General features: G+C 41.1%; 1 protein-coding gene across 2 annotated transcripts in view; it reads left to right on the top strand.

Moving 5' to 3' along the window:
- The window catches only part of ACADSB (acyl-CoA dehydrogenase short/branched chain), a 28,841-nt gene extending 10,117 nt beyond the window's left edge, over positions 1-18,724 (top strand). For both annotated transcript variants that reach the window (XM_034777879.1, XM_034777880.1), the window contains 6 exons: positions 3,576-3,701; positions 4,146-4,238; positions 15,000-15,089; positions 16,751-16,888; positions 17,650-17,749; positions 18,507-18,724. In XM_034777879.1, coding sequence (XP_034633770.1) covers positions 3,576-3,701; positions 4,146-4,238; positions 15,000-15,089; positions 16,751-16,888; positions 17,650-17,749; positions 18,507-18,577 — 618 coding nt within the window. In that variant the 3' untranslated portion in view covers positions 18,578-18,724. The remainder of the gene's footprint in view (positions 1-3,575; positions 3,702-4,145; positions 4,239-14,999; positions 15,090-16,750; positions 16,889-17,649; positions 17,750-18,506) is intronic.
- The last annotated feature ends 1,314 nt before the right edge of the window (positions 18,725-20,038 follow it).

Here is a 20,038-nt window from a genome sequence, read left to right as displayed (position 1 = left end):
ACCAACCTAAAGCATAAACATGGTAAGAAGAGAGTAATGGACATATTTAGGACACGCTATTAATGATACCACCAACATGACTTCCACGTCAAGCAATAACATGGACACCACCTGGGAAGAGGGAAAAAAGGGTGACCTAGAGAAACATGATGCAGAGCAATAGAGAAAGAAGCTAAATCCATCAACATGACTCAGAAGCCTGAACAGAGCAGCACAAGACCTAAATAAATGGTGGAAACTAGGTGGATGCTCTATGCACCTGAGGATGTATGGGGGATAAAGAAAAAAATGAAATCTAAATCTTTCCCTCTGGTCTCCTTGTCTAAGTCTGAGTCTTCCCTCCACCTTCCAGTCTCTCCAGTCACTCTCTCCCAGGCTCCTTACCGTCTCAGTGCCCACATGCCTCTCTGCTCCAGTCTCCCCAGGCTCTTAGTGCAATCTCATCTGTTTCCCATCGATCTCAGTCTCTTTGCTAGACAGTCCCATCATTTTTCACTCCCAGTCTTCCCCTTCCCCCCTACTTCGGGCCTGATTCCTCATTTTACTGCATTCCAGCCGGGCTGATTCCTCCATCTCCACACTGCCTGGGCCGCACAGGACAAGCACTGAGAGCACAAAAGAGATGTTTTTCCTGCTCTCCTTCTCTGTGTCCACTGTCACAGCAGCACCTGGCAGATGGGAGGAGCAAATACAATCTGGGAATGAAGCATCCTCAGTGGGGGTGGAATCTCTAGAGAATTTAGGTGCCAAACTAACACATCTGTACTTATCATGTGTGAACTGAGATCTTTCAGAAACTTATAATTTGGGCAGATTTTCATGGGGACAAGAAAAGCTACTGCCATGCTAAATTTGAAATCCCTCCACCACAGCCTGGATGCTTTAGGGATTCTCAATGAAGTGGTGCTAAGAAGTATTTTACCAGGGGGAAAATGTATTTTTCCTAATCTTGAAAATGGCTGAAACGTGTTTGCTGAAATTCCGCTGCTCCCTCCTCCCCCCATGAGCCTAACAGCCAGCATGGAAAATTTTAGCCTGAACAGTTAAAGTTTGGCAAAGCTGTTATAAGCAATTGAAAAGAGGGTCTTCTAATGGGATGTGTCCGAAAACCTTAATTATTGGCACCACTTCCATATCCACATATAATAAGTCTTGTGACTCACCTCGATGCTTTAGGTGTAATACTAAAATACTAAAAAAGGCATATTAACTTTTTTCGTTTTCTAGGTAACTCTGATTATGTTGGGTTCAAGTATTTAAGGTAACTAGGAAATTAGGAAATAAACGTTTAACCAGATTTAGAAATGGCATAAAATACCAGACGTACTAGTAAGAGCTATCAATAATAATAAATTGATAAATTATCAAATTCAATACTTCAGACTTTTTGTAGTGGATTTTATCAGTATGAAAAAATGTGTAAACGAATCCTGGGGATTGGAGAATGACACAAATTAAACAGTGTTACATAATATGAAATAGAAAATAACATTACAGAAACTGGGAAACATCTTTCAATGATGTTGCAGGAACGCTAATTACAAATGAACACTGAAAAGACTCAAGAACCTTGTTACATATTTTTTTCTCTTTTACAGTCTTGATGAATATTAATTTTTGATCATTGTGATTAATATTAAATAAGCATTATGTGATAATAGACAACAGCTATTTTTTTTAATCATGTTTCTGTGAAAAAAAACTTTAAATTATTTACATTTTTAAATTAACATACACAAGTAAAAATTAAACCATTATGGAAGAATATAGTTATTTATTAACTTAGACTTCAAGTTAATATTCGACTAGATGCTCCCCACTATTTAGTCGTAGGGGAATTCTGCACCAAAATATCTGTGTGTGATATTTTAAAATTCTGCATATTTTATGTCAAAGTAACACAATATAATCACACCAATTTCAATTATTTTGGTAATTTATTTCAAAATAACTGTCAGCAAGTATGTCTGTAATAATATAGACGACAAAAAATTCAGAATATTTTTTTTGACAAATAGATTCCTTACTAGGCAAATTAATACAGAACTTTGAATAATTCATTTAAACTATAATACAGAAACGTATTTCCCGCATCCCTCAGAAGTAGTAGAAAGGCTTGCGGGAGTTAGGGCTAACGGAGGAGCTGAGGGAGAGGGACAGAGCCTGGGAGTGAACCTGGAGGATTGTTGGGTGTGCGTGGCAGAAGTATGGAACAGATTTTCGGGGGAGGGATAGGGAGTTGGGGAGTCTCCACCATGCAGGCCCTGACTGGCCCCTAGCCTCTCCCATTCAGTCAGGCACTTTACCCCCATGCCCTTGTGGCCCTGCACCTCTTCCCATTCAGCCCCGGCTCAATGCTGTCACCCCACTAGCTCCTGAGCCCCCGCCCTAGTCTGCCCCCCCAGTAGCCCTTCTGAACCCCAGTCCATAACCCCACAGCAGGCTCCCTGTGTGCCCCGTCTATCTATCCTCTGCCCATGCCGCCGAACCTGGCTCCACAGGCAGGGTGCTGTGATGAATGCAGCAGGTTGCAGGGTGTTACTACCAGTAAGCTGCTGCTGCTGCTGTATGTTCTGGCATCACAGTGGCCTCTGGTGGGCAAAAGGTGGAACTGCAGCATTTCTTGGGCAGAATGTATTTTCTTCACAGAAAAAAAAATTCTGCGCTGGACATGAATTCTGCATGTACGCAGTGGCACAGAATTTCCCCAGGAGTAAGACTTTATTTTACAGCATTGAAGGAGAAAATTGTACGTGGAAATAGGCAAGAGAATGGTGCCTAACGCCATGTACGTCCCCATCTGTCATATATATAATAGCTGTCTGCAGCCTCACCACATGAATGCTATACTGTTAAGGCTTGTGAAGGTGCTAAACTTCCCTGGTCCCTCTGATATCAATGGAAATTGATGGTACTTCAAAGGATCAAGCCTTTGGGGCTCTGCTGAAATTGGGTTCTGGTTGCTGGAAATGGGGTGAAGCACGGGAAACAGCCACTCTGAACAGCATGATTTCATGGGAAAGGCCACAGATTTACATAATAAGATGGTGTGATGCTTCAGAGAGCAATGCTAATTCTTCCACCTCACAGAGTAGAAGTTAGCAGCTTTAGTAGGAGAGCCAATGGGAGCACAGCGCAAAAACGGGATTTGCTGTCGGGTAAAGTGATCTCAAAGGAGCACAGAGGAGGAACTTCAGTTGCATGAGGCCTGCAGGATTGGGCCAGAATTTCCAACTGCTTTGCATTCTATATAGGTATTACAGATCCTATCCTTCCCCCTTTATTTGAAGCTCTCCTCCTCACCATATGGTTGATATGGCTAAGCGAGCCACTCAGACTGTTCTAAATGTGCTTTTTTCTCTGTTATTTTTTCTACAGAAAGGGATGACTTGGCCTTTGTTAAATTATTGCAATTGCAAAAGATCTAGCTGGGGGAAATAAAATAGATGATGGTTCCACATTTTGTATATTAATATAGTATTTAACAGGTTTATATTGCGATATAGAAATCAAATATTCAAAGCCTATTGGTTTTATCTTAAAAGTCAGTTCTTTGTTTTTTATCCATTGCTTAGGGATACAAGGGAATAACATGCTTCATAGTAGATCGTGGCACAGAGGGCCTACATGTAGGGAAAAAGGAAGATAAACTGGGAATCAGAGCAACTTCTACGTGCCCAGTAACGTTCGAAAACGTTAAGGTACAGTAAGTGTTCTAGAGGTTTCGGCAGAAATTTAGTAATCTTGTTAAGTGTAACTTGCATACATCTTGAGTATTATACAGGATTAGGAAAGAAGACTTGGTACGGACTTGATTTTCACAGATACTGAATTTTTGGGGGTAGCTGTGGCTACACAGCATACCTGAAAATCAGGATTTAAGGGGCATGGATTACTCACTTGGCATCTCAGTGATACAAGTTTTCATTAGTGGTCCAATTCTGAATAATTTTGTCTGTTGTCATTCTTGTAGTCCTGTGTGTGTGTTGGGGAGGTTTCTACCAAAGTATTATGGTAATCAGGTGCCCATTTTATATTGCTGCCTTCAGTTATGAGACATGTTAAATAAAGCATGTACAGCTGTGAGTGGTACTAGCAGTTACAGAACAGAAAAGAAGGAATAATTGAGTGGTTTTATTCTTTAGGTTCCTAAGACCAATATCCTGGGACAGCTTGGAGAAGGCTATAAGTATGCAATTGGAACACTAAATGTGGGCAGAATAGGAATTGCTGCACAGGTGAGTAACATTGTTTAATATTTAATGTGATAATTCTGTAGTTTGAATTTAGATTGAAACCTTTAAGATATTATAAGAAAGAAGTTGGTAACGGAAAATTAAGGAAATACCTTATGAAAAGAATCTGTGTTGCCACCAGATGTCACTCTTCTTTTATGGAAGATGAAATAATGTTTGGTATAGGACTATACATAATACTGATTATTGTACATAGAATTTTGCATTTTTAAAAGCAATACTGTTTTCATTTTAATAATCTATTTTGAGAATCTCAAACAGTAGTTAATCTCTAATGATTAATTTATTAATTTTCAAATATACCTAAAATGTCATCTTCATCATTAGAGAGACAAGGTGGGTGAGATAATATCTTTTATAGGACCGACTTCTGTTGGTGAGAGAGACAAGCTTTCAAGCTATATAGCGCTCTTCTTCAGGTCTGGGAGGGGTACTCAGAGTGTCACAGCTAAATACAAGATCAAAGAGATAATTGAGCATAAGTAGTTAGCACATCCAGTGTGAAAGATGCCTGCTGGTGGAATCTCTCAGGAAGCAGGTGGGAGAGCTACAGTAGGAGGTGGTTAGGCTGAGGAGCATCCATGCCCATGAGGAATTCCTTGAAAGTATTCATATGGAGACATCCAAGGCTGAGGAAGCTATCCAGCTACAGAAGACTGCTGTCACACCACCAGGGGAGGAGGAGGACACTGGCTGCTGGTTGCTTCTGGCAGCAGGCCGTGCTCCACCCCTGCTTCCAACCCACCCACCGTGGTGATGGAAAACCGATATGCTGCCCTGGCAACAAGCGATGAGGAATCACCCCCAAAGGGGGAGGAGGAGAAGCCATGTACCCCCAAGGTTGGGAGGATCGCAGCCACTGCTCCCAGGAGGAAACACAAGGTAGTGGTGATTGGGGACCCTCTTCTGAGGAACTCATCTGTCACCCTGACATGGTGTCCCGGGAGGTATGCTACCTGCCAGGGGCACGTATCCGAGACGTTATGGAGGGATTATTGAGGATCATCCAGCCCTCTGACTACTAACCCATGCTACTCATCCATGTGGGCACTAATGATACTGTGAGGAATGACCCTCAGCAGATCAGAAGTGACTACAGGGCCCTGGGAGTAAAGGTGAAGGAGTTGGGAACCCAGGTGGTGGTCTCTTCGATCCCTCTGGTCAAGGGTAGGGGCCCAGGTAGAGACAGATGCATCCTAGAGGTGAACACCTGGCTGCGAGGATGGTGTCATCAGGAGGGCCTCGGCTTCCTTGACCACGGGATGCTGTTCCAGGAAGGACTGCTCTAGATTTGATTTTGACAAATAGGGAGGAACTGGTTGAGAATTTGAAAGTGGAAGGCAGCTTGGGTGAAAGTGATCATGAAATGATAGAGTTCATGATTCTAAGGAATGGTAGGAGGAAGAACAGCAAAATAAAGACAATAGATTTCAAGAGGCAGATTTAGCAAACTCAGGGAGTTGGTAGGTAAGATCCCATGGGAAGCAAGTCTAAGGGGAAAAACAATTGAAGACAGTTGGCAGTTTTTCAAAGAGACATTATTAAGGGGCACAAGAGCAAACTATCCCACTGCATAGGAAAGATAGGAAGTATGGCAAGAGACCACCCTGGCTTAACCAGGAGATTTTCAGTGATCTAAAAATCAAAAAAAGAAAGTCCTACAAAACGTGGAAATTAGGTCAAAGTGCAAAGGATGAATATAAACAAATAAGTATGTAGGGACAAAATTAGAAAGGCCAAGGCACAAAACGAGATCAGAGTAGCTAGAGACATAAAGGGTAACAAGAAAATATTCTACAAATACATTAGAAGCAAGGGGAAGACCAAAGACAGGGTAGGCCCATTACTCAACGAGGGACGGGGGGGTGGGAGGGAGGAATAATAACAGAAAATGTGGTAATGGCAGAGGTGCTTAATGACTTCTTTGTTCCGGTTTTCACCAAGAAGGTTGGTGGTGATTGGACATCTAACATAGTGAATGTCAGTGAAAATGAGGTAGGATCAGAGGCTAAAATAGGAAAAGAACAAGTTAAAAATTACTTAGACAAATTAGATGTCTTCAAGTCACCAGAGCCTGAGGAAGTGCATCCTAGAATACTCAAGGAGCTGACTGAGGAGATATCTGGGCTATTAGCAATTATCTTTGTAAAGTCATGGAAGACGAGAGAGATTCCAGAAGACTGGAAAATGGCGCTATATTTGCCCATCTATAAAAAGGTAAATAAGGACAACCTGGGGAATTACAGACCAGTCAGCGTAAGTTCTATACCCAGAAAGATAATGGAACAAATAATTAAGCATTCAGTTTGCAAACATCTAGAAGATAATAAGGTGATAAGTAACAGCATGGATTTGTCAAGAACAAATCCTGTCAAACCTGATAGCTTTCTTTGACAGGATAACAAGCCTTGTGGATAGGGGAGAAACTGTAGACATAGTATATCTTGACTTTAGTAAAGCTTTTGATACTGTCTCGCATGACCGTCTCATAAACAAACTAGGGAAATGCAACCTAGATGGAGCTACTATAAGGTGGTTGCAAAACTGGTTGGAAAACTGTTCCTAGAGAACAGTAATCAGTGGTTCACAGTCATGTTGGAAGGGCATAATGAGTGGGGTACTGCAGGGATCAGTTCTGGGTCTGATTTAGGTAATGACATGGAGAGTACACTTACAAAGTTTGAGGAAGATACCAAGCTGGAAGGGGTTGCAAGTGCTTTGGAGGATAAGATTTAAATTCAAAATGATCTGGACGAACTGGAGAAATGGTCTGAAGTAAGTAGAATGAAATTCAATAGGGAAAAATGCAAAGTACTCCATTTGGGAAGGAACAGTCAGTTGCACACATGCAAAATGTGAAATGACTGCCTAGGAAAGAGTACTGCAGAAAGGGATCTGGGGGTCATAGTGGACAACAAGCTAAATATGAGTCAACAGTATAACACTGTTGCAAAAAAAGCAAACATCATTCTGGGGTATATTAGCAGGAGTGTTGTAAGCAAGACACAAGAAGTAATTCTTCTGCTGTACGCCATGCAGAATAGGCCTCAACTGGAGTATTGTGTCCTGTTCTGGGCACTGCATTTCAGGAAAGATGTGGACAAATTGGAGAAAGTCCAGAGAAGAGCAACAAAAATGATTAAAAGTGTAGAAAACATGACCTATGAGGGAACATTGAAAAGATTGGGTTTGTTTAGTCTGGAGAAGAGAAGACTGAGAGGGAACATAAGTTTTCAACTATATAAAAGGTTGTTACAAGGAGGAGGGGGGAGAATGGTTCTTTTTAACCTCTGAGGATAGGACAAGAAGCAATGGGCTTAAATTGCACTGAGGGAGCTTTAGGTTGGACGTTAGGAAAAACTTCCAAACTGTCAGGGTGGTTAAACACTGGAATAAGTTGCCTAGGGAGGTTGTGGAATCTCCATCACTGGAGATTTTTAAGAGCAGGTTAGACAAACACCTGTCAGGAATGGTCTAGATCAGGCCTGCACGACTCATAAAGTGGCGAGGGCCATATTACTCCAAAGAAAAAAGCTGAGGGCCGAAACCCCCCCGAGAGCCGCCAACCCCACCCCAGCGCCACCTAAAACACAACACCGTGCCACCCGCCCCACAAAAACAACCCCCCCCAGCGCTGCCAAAACACACACCCCCTACCAGCGCCACCTGCCCCACGGAAACAAACCCTCCTTCCCCAGCGTCACCCCACCGAAACAGCAGTATTGAACCTCGGTAATTTGTTATAGCGGGCCCCAAAGGTAGTATAGTTAAGAAAAATGTCTTTTTGCTAGAAGTAGGATAAGATCTTCCCCCCCACACTTTGTAATCAATTGCCCTGTTGAATGAATGAGGTGTGAATGAGGAAGGTGTGGAAGGCAGGCACCTCCAGACAGCTGCAACACTTGGAGAGGGCAGGGCCGGCTCTAGGATTTTTGCCGCTCCAAGCAAAAAAATTTTTGGCCGCCCCCCCCTTTTTTTTCGTGCCCCTCTGGCCCCGGCGCAACTCCACCCCTTCTGAACCCCTTCCCCAAATCCCCAGCCCTGCCTCCTCCCACGGTGTGCCGCATTTCCCCCCCACCATTGCTTCCTGCGGGCCTCCCGCCCTAGCTCACCTACACTCCGCCTGCTCCCCCTGGTGTGCTGCTGCTCCGCTTCAGGCGAGGGAGGGCGGAGAAGTGGAACAGTGGTGCGTTCAGGGGAGCAGGCGGAGCGGAGGTGAGCTAGGGTCGGGGAAAGCAGGAAGTAACGGGGGAGGTAGAGGAACCGCTCCCCGCTCCAGTTCACCTCCGCTCCACCACCGTCGCCTCCTCCGAGTGCCCGCCGCTCGGCTTCTCCTCCCTCCCTCCTAGCCTTGCTGCGCGAAATAGCGGTTCTGCAAGCCTGGGAGGGAGGGGGGAGAAGCGGAGTGGCGGTGGCGCTCTCAGGGGAGCAGGCGGAGCGGAGGCAAGCTGGGGCGGTGGGGGCACTATTTCTGCATGCCCCAGAGTCGGCGCCTATGATGGCTGGTGCCAGAATGCCGCCCCTAGAAATGTGCCGCCCCAAGCACATGCTTGTTTTGCTGGTGCCTGGAGCTGGCCCTGAGAAAGGGGATGGGAGCCAGACCAGATCAGTAGAACAGGTCAGCCACCGATTTGCCACTCGCCTCCTCAGCCGCCCTCCCCCGGCTCGCCGACTCACTCCCTGCAACTGCCTGCCCATTTGCCTACTCACCCCCCCCACGGGCCGCACAGTGAGCCCACCTACTCAACCCTCGCTGGCTGCACAGTGAGCCCACGCGGGCCGCATGCGGCCCCTGGGCCGCATGTTGTGCAGGCCTGGTCTAGATAATACTTAGTCCTGCCAAGAGATGACCTCTCGAGGTCCCTTCCAGTCCTATGATTCTGTATTCTAAAGTACCATTTCATACTGAAAGAAATCTTTCCTGAACCCCTTCTTCCAACCTTCAAACAACCCCTCCTCCCACCCACACCCCCGACAACCTCTTCAAGTGCATCATCAGAAACAAGCTCCCCACAGATCAGGACACACCAAATCAAAGCAGCGCCAGACCCTGCCAGAACAACAGATGCAAAACCTGCAGACATATCTCCACTGCTATAATGATTAACATACCTTTCTAGATCCATTGGTCCTATACATGCCTATCCCAACATGTGGTGTACTTCATCCAGTGCACTAAATGACCCAATATCAACTTTGTGGGTGAAACCAGACAATCACTATGGTCTCGAATGAACTCACACAGGAAAATGATAAAAACAGCATATCATCTGTGGGCAAAAACTTTTCACAAAACAATCACTCTATATCTGGCTGTTCAGTCCTTATCCTTAAAGGAAACCTGCACAACACTTTCAAAAGACAAGCCTAAGAACTTAAATTAATAACTTTGCTAGACACCAAAAATCGTGTTCTTAATGAAGACACTGGATTTATCACTTATTACAACAATCTGTAACCCACTAGCCCCTCCTTTTTGTCCTATGACTACAGAGGCATTAACGGGCCACATTACCTTGAATCGTCTATTAGAATGTGCGCTAACTATTTCTACTAAACTATCTGTTCCCTATTGTATTTAGCTATGACATTGAGTACCATTCCCAGACCAGAAGAAGAGTTCTGTGTAGCTCAAAAGCTTGTCTCTCTGGGCATGTGTACGCTACAGAATTATGTTGATCTAAGTTACATTGGCATACAGCTGCCGCAGTAATGAAATCGCTTTGGTGTGTCCACACTATGCTCCTTGTGTTGGCAGCGCGCGTTCTCACCAGGAAAGCTTGTGTCAGTGGATGCATCATGCAGTAGCAATCACTGTAAGCAATGCAATGTCTACACTGACACAGTGTTGACCTAACTACATTGACATTGACTCTATGCCTCTCATGGAAGTGGAGTTATTAAGCTGGCGTAGCAGGGCAGCTTAATTGGTGGGAGCAAACTTTTAGTGTAAACACTTACATAGTTAAGTATCAGAGGGGTAGCCATGTTAGTCTGAATCTGTAAAAAGCAACAGAGGGTCCTGTGGCACCTTTGAGACTAACAGAAGTACCGGGAGCATAAGGCTTTCGTGGGTAAGAACCTCACTTCTTCAGATGCAAGTGATTGCCTTGCATCTGAAGAAGTGAGGTTCTTACCCACGAAAGCCTTATGCTCCCGGTACTTCTGTTAGTCTCAAAGGTGCCACAGGACCCTCTGTTACTTACATAGTTAGATTGACATAAGCTGCCTGGCGTTGACCTAACTCTCTCTCACCAACAGAAGTTGGTCCAATAAAAGATATCTCTCACCCACCTTGTCTCTCTAATATCCTGGGACCGACAAGGCTACAACAATAGTGCATATCTTCCATCATGTACGTTAATTTTTCAAAAAACAAATTCAGCTATTTGACAAATACTGCATATCATATAAATAGTGTAAGAATAAAGAGTAATATTTAGTGCTTACAATATTGATTGCATACTTAGCAAATGACATTTGATATTATCTTTTTATCTTAATCATGAAAAAGTCCCAGAAAAAAATTGATATATTCTAATGGAAGTCTGCTAAGTTTGTGGCGATATACTTAAAAAATGTACGTTAGGGCACTTAGACCAAAATGTCAATCGAATTTCTGGATTATTTAAAGTATGTGTTGTTTTGTTATGAGCCTGATTCAGATCCTGAAATTCTAATTGATATAATTGGGAACAGAGTCCAGCCCTATAAAAATTGATTTGGTTTTGTGGCTGTTTTTTATCATTCAACCTATGCTTTTAAAGGGAAATCTAATTAATGCAAAAACATATTATTTTTGTTATGCAAGTAGAAGTGATGTGTCTGTCCCTATCATTTTGGAGGCTGTCATTCTTCCTTATTCCTTTTCCAACTCCTGGCAGACAGATCAGGAGTAATAGGTCATGCCTAAATGCATGCTTTCCACATGGTAATGTAGCATGATACTAAATAGGGTTGGCTTTTCCATCATTTTTAAAGATTATCTGTGATAAAATTTTGTCAGGTATGGCCTTAAAAAATCTAGAGCACTGGCTCCTGTTGTTCTCAGAGATATAAATAACATAGCTCTTCTGGCAGTAAAGTACACTGTCAAGGTCTTAATCTAATTACTGCAAGTTACCGTTTTAACCTAATTAAAAGTTAAGATGGGTATTTGTTATATCTCAGCTAATACTTTGTTTTTGGCACCTTCAAATGAAGAGAAATGTGCTTGAATGAAGAACAGTAATTCTAAAAACCATGTAGAATTGAGTTTCGTTTTGCAGCAGTAATAGTTTAGAAGGTAATCAATGTCTTATAAACGTGATTGTTGCTATGAAAACAGTTTCAAATAATTTTAATGTAAAATAGTTATATGTGATGTTACATGTGCTAATTTGTTTGTCTTCAGATATACAATAGTGCAATGGAATCTAGTAGCATATAGTGAAGCTAATTAAGAATGTACTACAGCTATATTTTCTTCTACCCTGTCTCTATTTTTATTTTAGTTTGTACTGTGTTCCTCCAGAATTTTAAGAGTCAGTAGAGGATAAATGGTTGTGTGAGTTCCAGTGGCTCTGGAGGAAGCATCTATGGAATCTGGGATAACATAACCCTTGTAATCTGTCCTATATAGCTCTGACTTATGTAGACAGTCTTTCCCCGCCCCCTTTTATTCATGTTTGAAAAATACTCTCTCCCTCCCCCCCCCCTTTTATTACTGGAAAGGCTCTTGTCTTCTCTCATTGAGGCACTTGGCTTTCAGTCAAGGACCTGTCTTCTTAGGGGTCTGTAAAATAACACACTTTTGAGCACTATATAAAAGTTAAGTAATATAGTTAAACTGATCAAATAGTTGGCTACCAAATTCTGGTAGCCCACCTTTATACTCTAGTAGCCCAGATAATTCTCTGTGGAAAAGGTGTTGTTTTTGTTTGGTTGTCTTTTTGGGGAGTAGTTGTATTTTTGTGAGATTCCAGTTTCAGGATCATCACTGTTAATTCTGCTTTCTTACCATCTGTTCATGTCTCTTGTCTGTCTCCCTTTCAGTCTCTATTTTTTGTTGTATGTGCCTCTTGTTTGGAGGGCTTTGGAGCTGTGCTCCGGCTCCTTTCCAGCTGCAGGCAAAAACCTGCAGCTCCACTGCTCCGGAGCTGCTCCGCACTCCAGCTCCAGGCTCTGCTCCAAACCCCTGCTTGTTTGTTTCATTTTCTGTCTTTTTCTTTGCTCCTATTAGGAGCAGCAGAAGGGAGACTTTTATATTTGTAGCTGGATACCGAATTAACCCAGCTAGGATCCTAATTGATTTAATTGTGCATCTGACTCTCATTAGTAAATTCATAACTTTGCTAGACATTAAAAAACATGACCTTAATAAAGACACTGAATTTATGGCTTATTACAACAATCTATAACTCACTAACTCCCCTTTTTGTCCTATGACTACAGGGATGTTAACGGGCCACTTCACCTTGAATGTACCCTTAGAATATGTGTTAACTACTTATGCTAAACTAACTGTTCGACCTTTTATTTAACTGTGACACTCCAAGTACCTTTCCCATACCAGAAGAAGAGCTCTGTGTAGCGCAAAAGCTTGTTTCTCCCACCAACAGAAGTTGGTCCAGTGAAAGATATTATTTCACCCATATTGTATCACTATTATTAATGGATTCCGTAATATTCCCTCCCTTGTAAGAAGAGCTACGAGAGCTTGTGGGATCTTTTCTTCATGATCTTCTTTGCAATAAAATATTCTTCATGAGTATTAATCTTCTATCCAGACCTGAAAAATCTTTGCTTGATCATCCTTGCTCAGACCAGTCTGTCAGAAGCTGGGACAGGCATAAATGCTGTTTTTAAAAGTGTGTTTTTTATAGGAGATTTCAGTTTTCCCCCCAAATAGTAAATAGGAATCATGGTATGTGGCAGCCTTGTGGTATGCTCAGACACAGCTGGCCCTAGACCTCAATATATCACCTTCGCCAATTAAAAGTATATTCTATTTTTGATGCTTGTTTAACTCCCATTAGCATTAGTAGAAGGCTGTGGAATCACAGAAATGTAGGGCTGGAGGGAACCTCAAGAGGTCCATGCTAAGGCATGACAGAGGTATACCTAGACCATCCTTGACAGGTGTTTGTCTAACCAGTTCTTAAAAACCTCCAATGACTGATTCCACAACCTCTCTTGGTAACCTATTTCAGTACTTAACTATCTTTTTTCCTAATGTCTAACATAAATCCCTTGCTGCAGATTAAGCTGATTGCTACTTGTCCTGCTTTCAGTGGACATGGAGAACAACTGATCACCATCATGTTTATAAAAGCCGTTGATGTATTTGAAGACTTCTCAGGTCCCCCCTCAGTTGTCTCTTTTTTTTCTCAAGACTAAAGGCCATTTTTTAACCTTTCCTTATAGGTCAGGTTTTCTAAATCTTTTATAATTTTTATTTCTCTCCTTTGGACTTTATCCCCATCCTTCTTGAAATGTGGTGCCCCAAACTGGACACAATAATCCAGGAGAGGCCTCACCAGTGTCGAGTAGAGCAGAAAAATTACCATCCACATCTTATGTAAAACTCACCTGTCAATACTCTCCAGAATAATAGCTTTTTTGTTGTTGTTGTTCTTCCTTTTTTTTGCAACTTCATCACGTTCTTGGCTCATATTCAGTTTGTGGTCCGAGCTGGTGTTAAAGAAAAACTTGTACCTGTATCCTATGACATTCAGTTTTGAGTCGTTAGGTAGGAGTAGGAGTTTAAATGAGTTAATCTAACATGTTAGATATTTGAGACAGCATGTTCAGGGAATCAAAGGCTCAGGGGATTTGTATTGCAGTACTTTCAATTTCTAGGTCACTAATTTTTATCAAGCTAGCTAGATAGGTGATGATTCAAAGTTTTGCTGTATGGCTCTTGGGCAGCCTATATGACGTTAATTGTTACTATTACTCCAGTTGCTAGTAAACAGGCATCCACATCACAACTGGCTGCCCTTTTGGTAGCTTCAGTAGAGCTGCTAAAGGTTGAATAGGCATCAGGTCTCCTATAACTGTCCTCTAAAGGTGGTCTCTCCAGAACATTATAAGGAAGCTTGCGCTACTGCCACCTCCTCTGTACCAGTTCTGTAGATGAAGTACTCTAATTTTTTATGCTGTCAATCTGGTACCTTCATAACAGCAAAATAATTTGATTGGAATTAAGTTTCTATAGGTAGTATATATATTTATATTTATTCACTGTTTGGTATACAGGGATTTTCCTGTCTAAAGCAGTTAGGGCTTTTCACAGAATCATAGACTGAGATTAGAAAAGTTTACTTGGGCCATCCTTTGACGCCTCTGAATTTTACAGAAAAAGTTCACTACATCACTTTCACTAATATCTTGCCTTGATTTACAGGACTTCACTGTACATCCAGATGGTTATAGAATAGGTTTATTTTTCATGCAGACTCTTTATCATGACTCACCTGGACAAGAATTCTAACAGTAGTAAAACCTCGGCTAAGGTTCTGGTTAGAATTGTTTTATTATATTTTGTATTTACGTCATCTTTGGTTTCATTATTCCTGATACTACACAGAACATATTTCTTTTTACAGAGAAAAACTAAGCTCATCTCCTTGAATGCCGAAAAATTAAAAAGGCACACCATCTGCCCAGAAAAAGAATTACTGTAATTATTACCTCCGTTGGGTACATTTAATGTACAAATTGTTTACTCAGTGTAATCTTTGTTTCTCTGTTCATTCACAGATGTTGGGATTGGCACAGGGATGTTTTGACCACACTATTCCATATGTAAAGGAGAGAGTCCAGTTTGGGAAAAGCATATTTGATTTTCAGGTATTCATCAGTGTATATATTAAAAACTGTCTACTTAAGAGTAGTAATCATAATAGAAAATGTCAGGAATGAGTCATTTGATTGAATAACTATAGTGCCCTTGTGTTATTTAATGTCTCCCCTTCTCAATGTCTGTGAATGGCAAATTGAAAAGAAATTGAGATAAGCCTTAATTTGGCATATACGCTCTGCAGATCTAATGGTGTATCTGTTTGTGCATGTATTTTATATGTATGTTAACACCTGACAGGATACTGGACTAGATGGACCATTGGTCTGACCCAGTGTGGTCATTCTTATGTTCTTAAGTGCTTAGTGCAAGTACTCATTCAGCGGAGGCATGATTCACTGCTATTGCAGAATTGGAAGTACATTAGAAGTAGTCATCTCCTTAAGGTGGGGAATGGCGTTGGAGTCACTATTACTGAATGGTTCAGCCATATTCACCTCTTGGACCAGATCCTTTGCTCTACTTAGGACTAAATCAAGAATTGCCTCCCCTTGTGTGTTCCAGGACTAGCTGCTCCAACAAGTAGTCATTAATGGTGCCTAGAAATTTTATCTTTGCATCTTGTCCTGAGGCAATATGTACCCAGTCAATAGGGCAATAGTTGAAATCTCCCATTGTTATTGGGTTTTCTATTTTTGTAGCCTCTCTAATCTCCCTGAGCATTTCACAATCACCATCACTATCTGGATCAGGTGGTCAGTAGTATATTCCTACTGCTGTATTCCTATTATTCAAGCATGGAATTTCTATCCATAGAGATTCTATAGTACAGTTTAATTATATTTGACTTTATGCTTTCTTGCATATATAGTGCCACTCTCCCACCAGCACGACCTACTCTTATTCCTATTTAGTTTGTATCCTGACATTACTGTGTCCCATTGATTATCGTTGGTCCACCAAGTTTCTGTGATGTTTATTGTATCAATATCCTCATTTAATACTAGGCATTTGAGTTCACCCATCTTAATATTTTGACTTCAACTTACCAAGTTGTAACAAATTTTACAACCTAATGTGCCCATTGGGTCCCTGTGTTGCTGTGAGGAAGGTTGGCTTGGGGGGAGGAGAAGTGGGGAGGGAATGAATGCTCAGATCAATCAGGCAGTGAGAGAGGTATTCATTCCCAGCCCCCAAAAGTCTGTTAGTGTGATGTCCACAGCAAGGCCCCAGAATCCAATTCTTCTCCGATTGTGAGGGGAGGGAAGTTTTGATCAGGATGTAGAATGGGGCCCGGGCAGGAAAAAAGCTTATTAGTCCACTCTTGAGTACCCAGGAGCCAATAGCCTTATAGTGCAACCTTCTATCCAGTCAATCAGCCAAGGAGCTCTCCCTCCTCAACCACATGAAGCTGAGTATCCAGGAGGAAGGGAAGAAAAAAGGCAGGTGCAATTTTTCAAGGGGCCCAGATTTTTCTTTCTCCTGCTGGCCCAGATAAAGTCTCACCACCTCTGAAAGTGCAAAAAGGAGGTGGGAGGGGATGACCTTTTACTAATCCTTGTGTAATCATATTTTATTTCAGAATGTAGGTTTAAAGCTTTGAAAAGCAATACACATTTTGCTGCATATTGAAGTTAGGCAGCTGGATAATACTTTTAAGAATATTAGATGTGTTGTAAGTTCTGTCTAACGTCGGGCCTGCTTATTATAGGGAATGCAACATCAGATAGCTCAAGTGGCCACCCAGCTGGAAGCTGCAAGGTTGCTGACCTATAATGCAGCCCGACTCGTAGAAGCAGGAAGGCCATTCAGAAAAGAGGCAAGCATGGCCAAGTATTATGCTGCAGAGGTAACCAAAAATTGCTTTATTTGGTACATTTAGTTCACTTGCTGTTAGTTTTAAAGCCATATTTTTGCTAAATATGTTTTTTGAAAACTTGTTTTCTTTGTAAATTGAGCATAGTTTTCTCTTGTTTCCAACATGCAGTTTTCAGATGGGATGAAAGTAGGACAACTGAGGGATAAACAGTATAACCCCCTTAAATAAAATACAAAAAAATCTCAAACAGCAGAATTAAAGAAAGGAAATGTAGTATTATTTATCCACTCAATAAAACCTCAAATACTAGCAATCACCCACAAGGAGATGTTCTGAAAGATTCCATCACCTCAGGATTCACTGCTGTGGTAAGGTAGAGGGGAATTAATCTCTGGTCAAGAATGCCTCTCCTAGTCATAATGATAGTTCAGCATATAAGATCCAAAAATGTCTATGGGCATAGAATCACTTCCTTTCACTTGCAATGGTAGCCAATACAGCAATTAAAGTCTCTTTCTTGGTAGGGAAGGGACTATTGCAAATAACTATTCTGACTTCTTCATGTCATCAGGTGGGTGACGTGGGAATGAACCTTAAATTGGTGCACAAACAACATTCTTACAAAGTTTGCACAGGATAGCTGGCTAAAATCTCCATTCTTTCCTTTTCCCTCCAATTGCTGCTTTAATTATTGCGTTGTTTTTCTGAAATTAGATGGAACAAATGACATTGATTGACTTCTTGGCAAAGGTTTGTCCTGGGATAGTAATTGTGAATCTAATTTTCCTTAGGTTGCAGCACTGACAACTAGTAAATGTATTGAATGGATGGGTGGAGTTGGATTCACAAAAGATTATCCAATTGAAAAATACTACAGAGACTGCAAAATTGGTAAGCAGCAATTTCTTATGAATATATAATATAGACTTGGGTTTGGTATTGTTTCAAGGTTGTGTTTCAATTACCTGGATACCAATTTGTCAGAGATATTTTCCTTTCAGCAAATTAATACTGAGAGATGACCCTGATAAAGGTCAGAAATATCTAGGTATATGAGCCAGTCTGTCTATCATATTTAATTCAGTATTAAAAAAAAAAGTGTGTGTGTGTGTACTGCTTTAGTGTGTATATTACTGTTCAATCTAAATTTCAGTTCAAATGAATCAAAGGTACTTAAAAATAAAATTGAAACCATAAGAGGGAGGAGAGAGTTTGAGTTAAAAAGTGTCGAAGTGACTTAGGGGTACAAGTCTCACTTTCAAAAGTTACTTAGCCACTTACGCTTCTAAGTCCCATACTAAGTCACTTTGATAGTTTTGACAGTTTTAGACTGACTTCTGGCTTTAATGGCTGATGTCAACTGTAAATACTTTCAAATTTGACTCGAAATGTGGAAATTGCTGTTCAGGGAAATTTCTTACCCCCCAAAATAAGTCGACTATTGATATTATATACCAGCAAGAAAGTGTGCTTCATTGTAGTCAACAGTAAAATACTTTAATATTTGATGTGAATATCAGCTCTGCTTCTCATTGTTAATATGAATCTTTGCTTTATTGTCTTAGAGCTCTATTTGGATCTTTAGAACAAGGATTTAAATTACTGTTAATATGCTTAGTTCAGTTTTATTTCCTTTGGTTTGTTTCAGGTACAATATATGAAGGAACTTCAAATATCCAGCTGAGTACAATTGCAAAATGCATAGGTCAAGAATATTGAAAACCACAAGGACGTCGTGACTGTTCACACTGAAATTTAGAATCAGCACACCTCATTGGTGAAATCAAGGGTTACATATTTATTCCAAATTGTGTGTTTGTTTAAAAAAAACAAACGAACAAACCCCTAATCATGGAATTCTATCCCGAAAACACTTCTAAAACAGTGCAATGATTTAAGTGATTAGGTTGTTTCAGACTGTAGAGATCAACAAAAGTAAACAAACGAACAAACAGGAGATAAATCCTCAACCTGCTTTACTGGCACAAAAGGGCACAAAGCCACCTGAAGAGGCAGCTGATTCCCCCAGGGCAGAGATATCATTGGCTGGTGTAAAGCCAGCTATATGCCATTTGGTGTGGTGAGAATGGGTAGACTTGGAGAGTTCAGCTGTCCTTGCTACCTTTGTCTGGTGAGCGATTCCTATGGGGCCGCTACAGTTGAGGTAACTTAAAGCAATCTTAGCCTATTCTAAATTATATCTGGCAGTTTGGGCCCTGGCAGTCCCTGGATTGGGAATCTTGAAAGGTGGCAAATAGCCATCTTTCACCCCATCCCCTCTTCTGCTATTTAGGCTCTTCATATTTTTTAATGCTAAGTTAAATTCTTTGTAAAATGCGTTAAAGAATCGTTCTCTCTCTCTCTCTCTCTCTCTCACTCTATATATATAGATATATAAAGTCAGATTAAGAGAAACTTGGTAGTTCTGCAAAAGGACAATGACATAAGCTAGTTGATAAGCATTATAGTTTTCTTATTACTTATAGTACTTTCCCTGTTCAAAGCATTTTACAAACATTAATCCTCACAATCCCCCTGTGAGGGGGTATGGCTCTTGGGGAAACTCGATGGAAATTAAAGGTATTCTGCAAAAGAGAAAAGTTGGTTTCTTTTTTCTTCTTTATAATATAAAGGCTGAAAAAGCCAGAATATTTTTTTTTTTTGGTCTGCTTCTTTTTACATTAGACACAGATCTTCCTTACACTGAAAGACTCATTAGTGACTGGAGAATCAGTAAAACTAAGCATAAGACCCAAGTGACTGAAAGCTTAACAAGTAAAAGGGGAGGAATATTTAATGATTGCTTTTAATTCTTTGGGTTTTTTACCCATTTAATTCCACCAGCTATAAAATATTTTGAAAAAAGGATGTTTTTGTTAAAGATTCAGAAGCATTGCTTCTTCCATGACAGTATGAGAGGTCATGATATACATAGTCTGAGAGTCCCAAGAGATACTTCACCAGTTCTACAGAAGACTAGACTTAACATTCTTGATATTTATGAGGTAAAACAAGCAGACTTCTGCATGATCCTAAAGAAGCAAAAAGCAGAGTGCCATTTTTATAAGATGTCAAGTATCAGGGGGTAGCCGTGTTAGTCTGTATCTACAAAAACAACAAGGAGTCTGGTGGCACCTTAAAGACTAACAGATTTATTTGGGCATAAGCTTTCGTGAGTAA

Source organism: Trachemys scripta, chromosome 7, assembly GCF_013100865.1.
Source record: "Trachemys scripta elegans isolate TJP31775 chromosome 7, CAS_Tse_1.0, whole genome shotgun sequence".
NCBI classification, from domain to species: domain Eukaryota; kingdom Metazoa; phylum Chordata; order Testudines; family Emydidae; genus Trachemys; species Trachemys scripta.
Note: the sequence above shows the minus strand (reverse complement) of the source record. Positions and strands in the feature narration are given on the sequence as shown.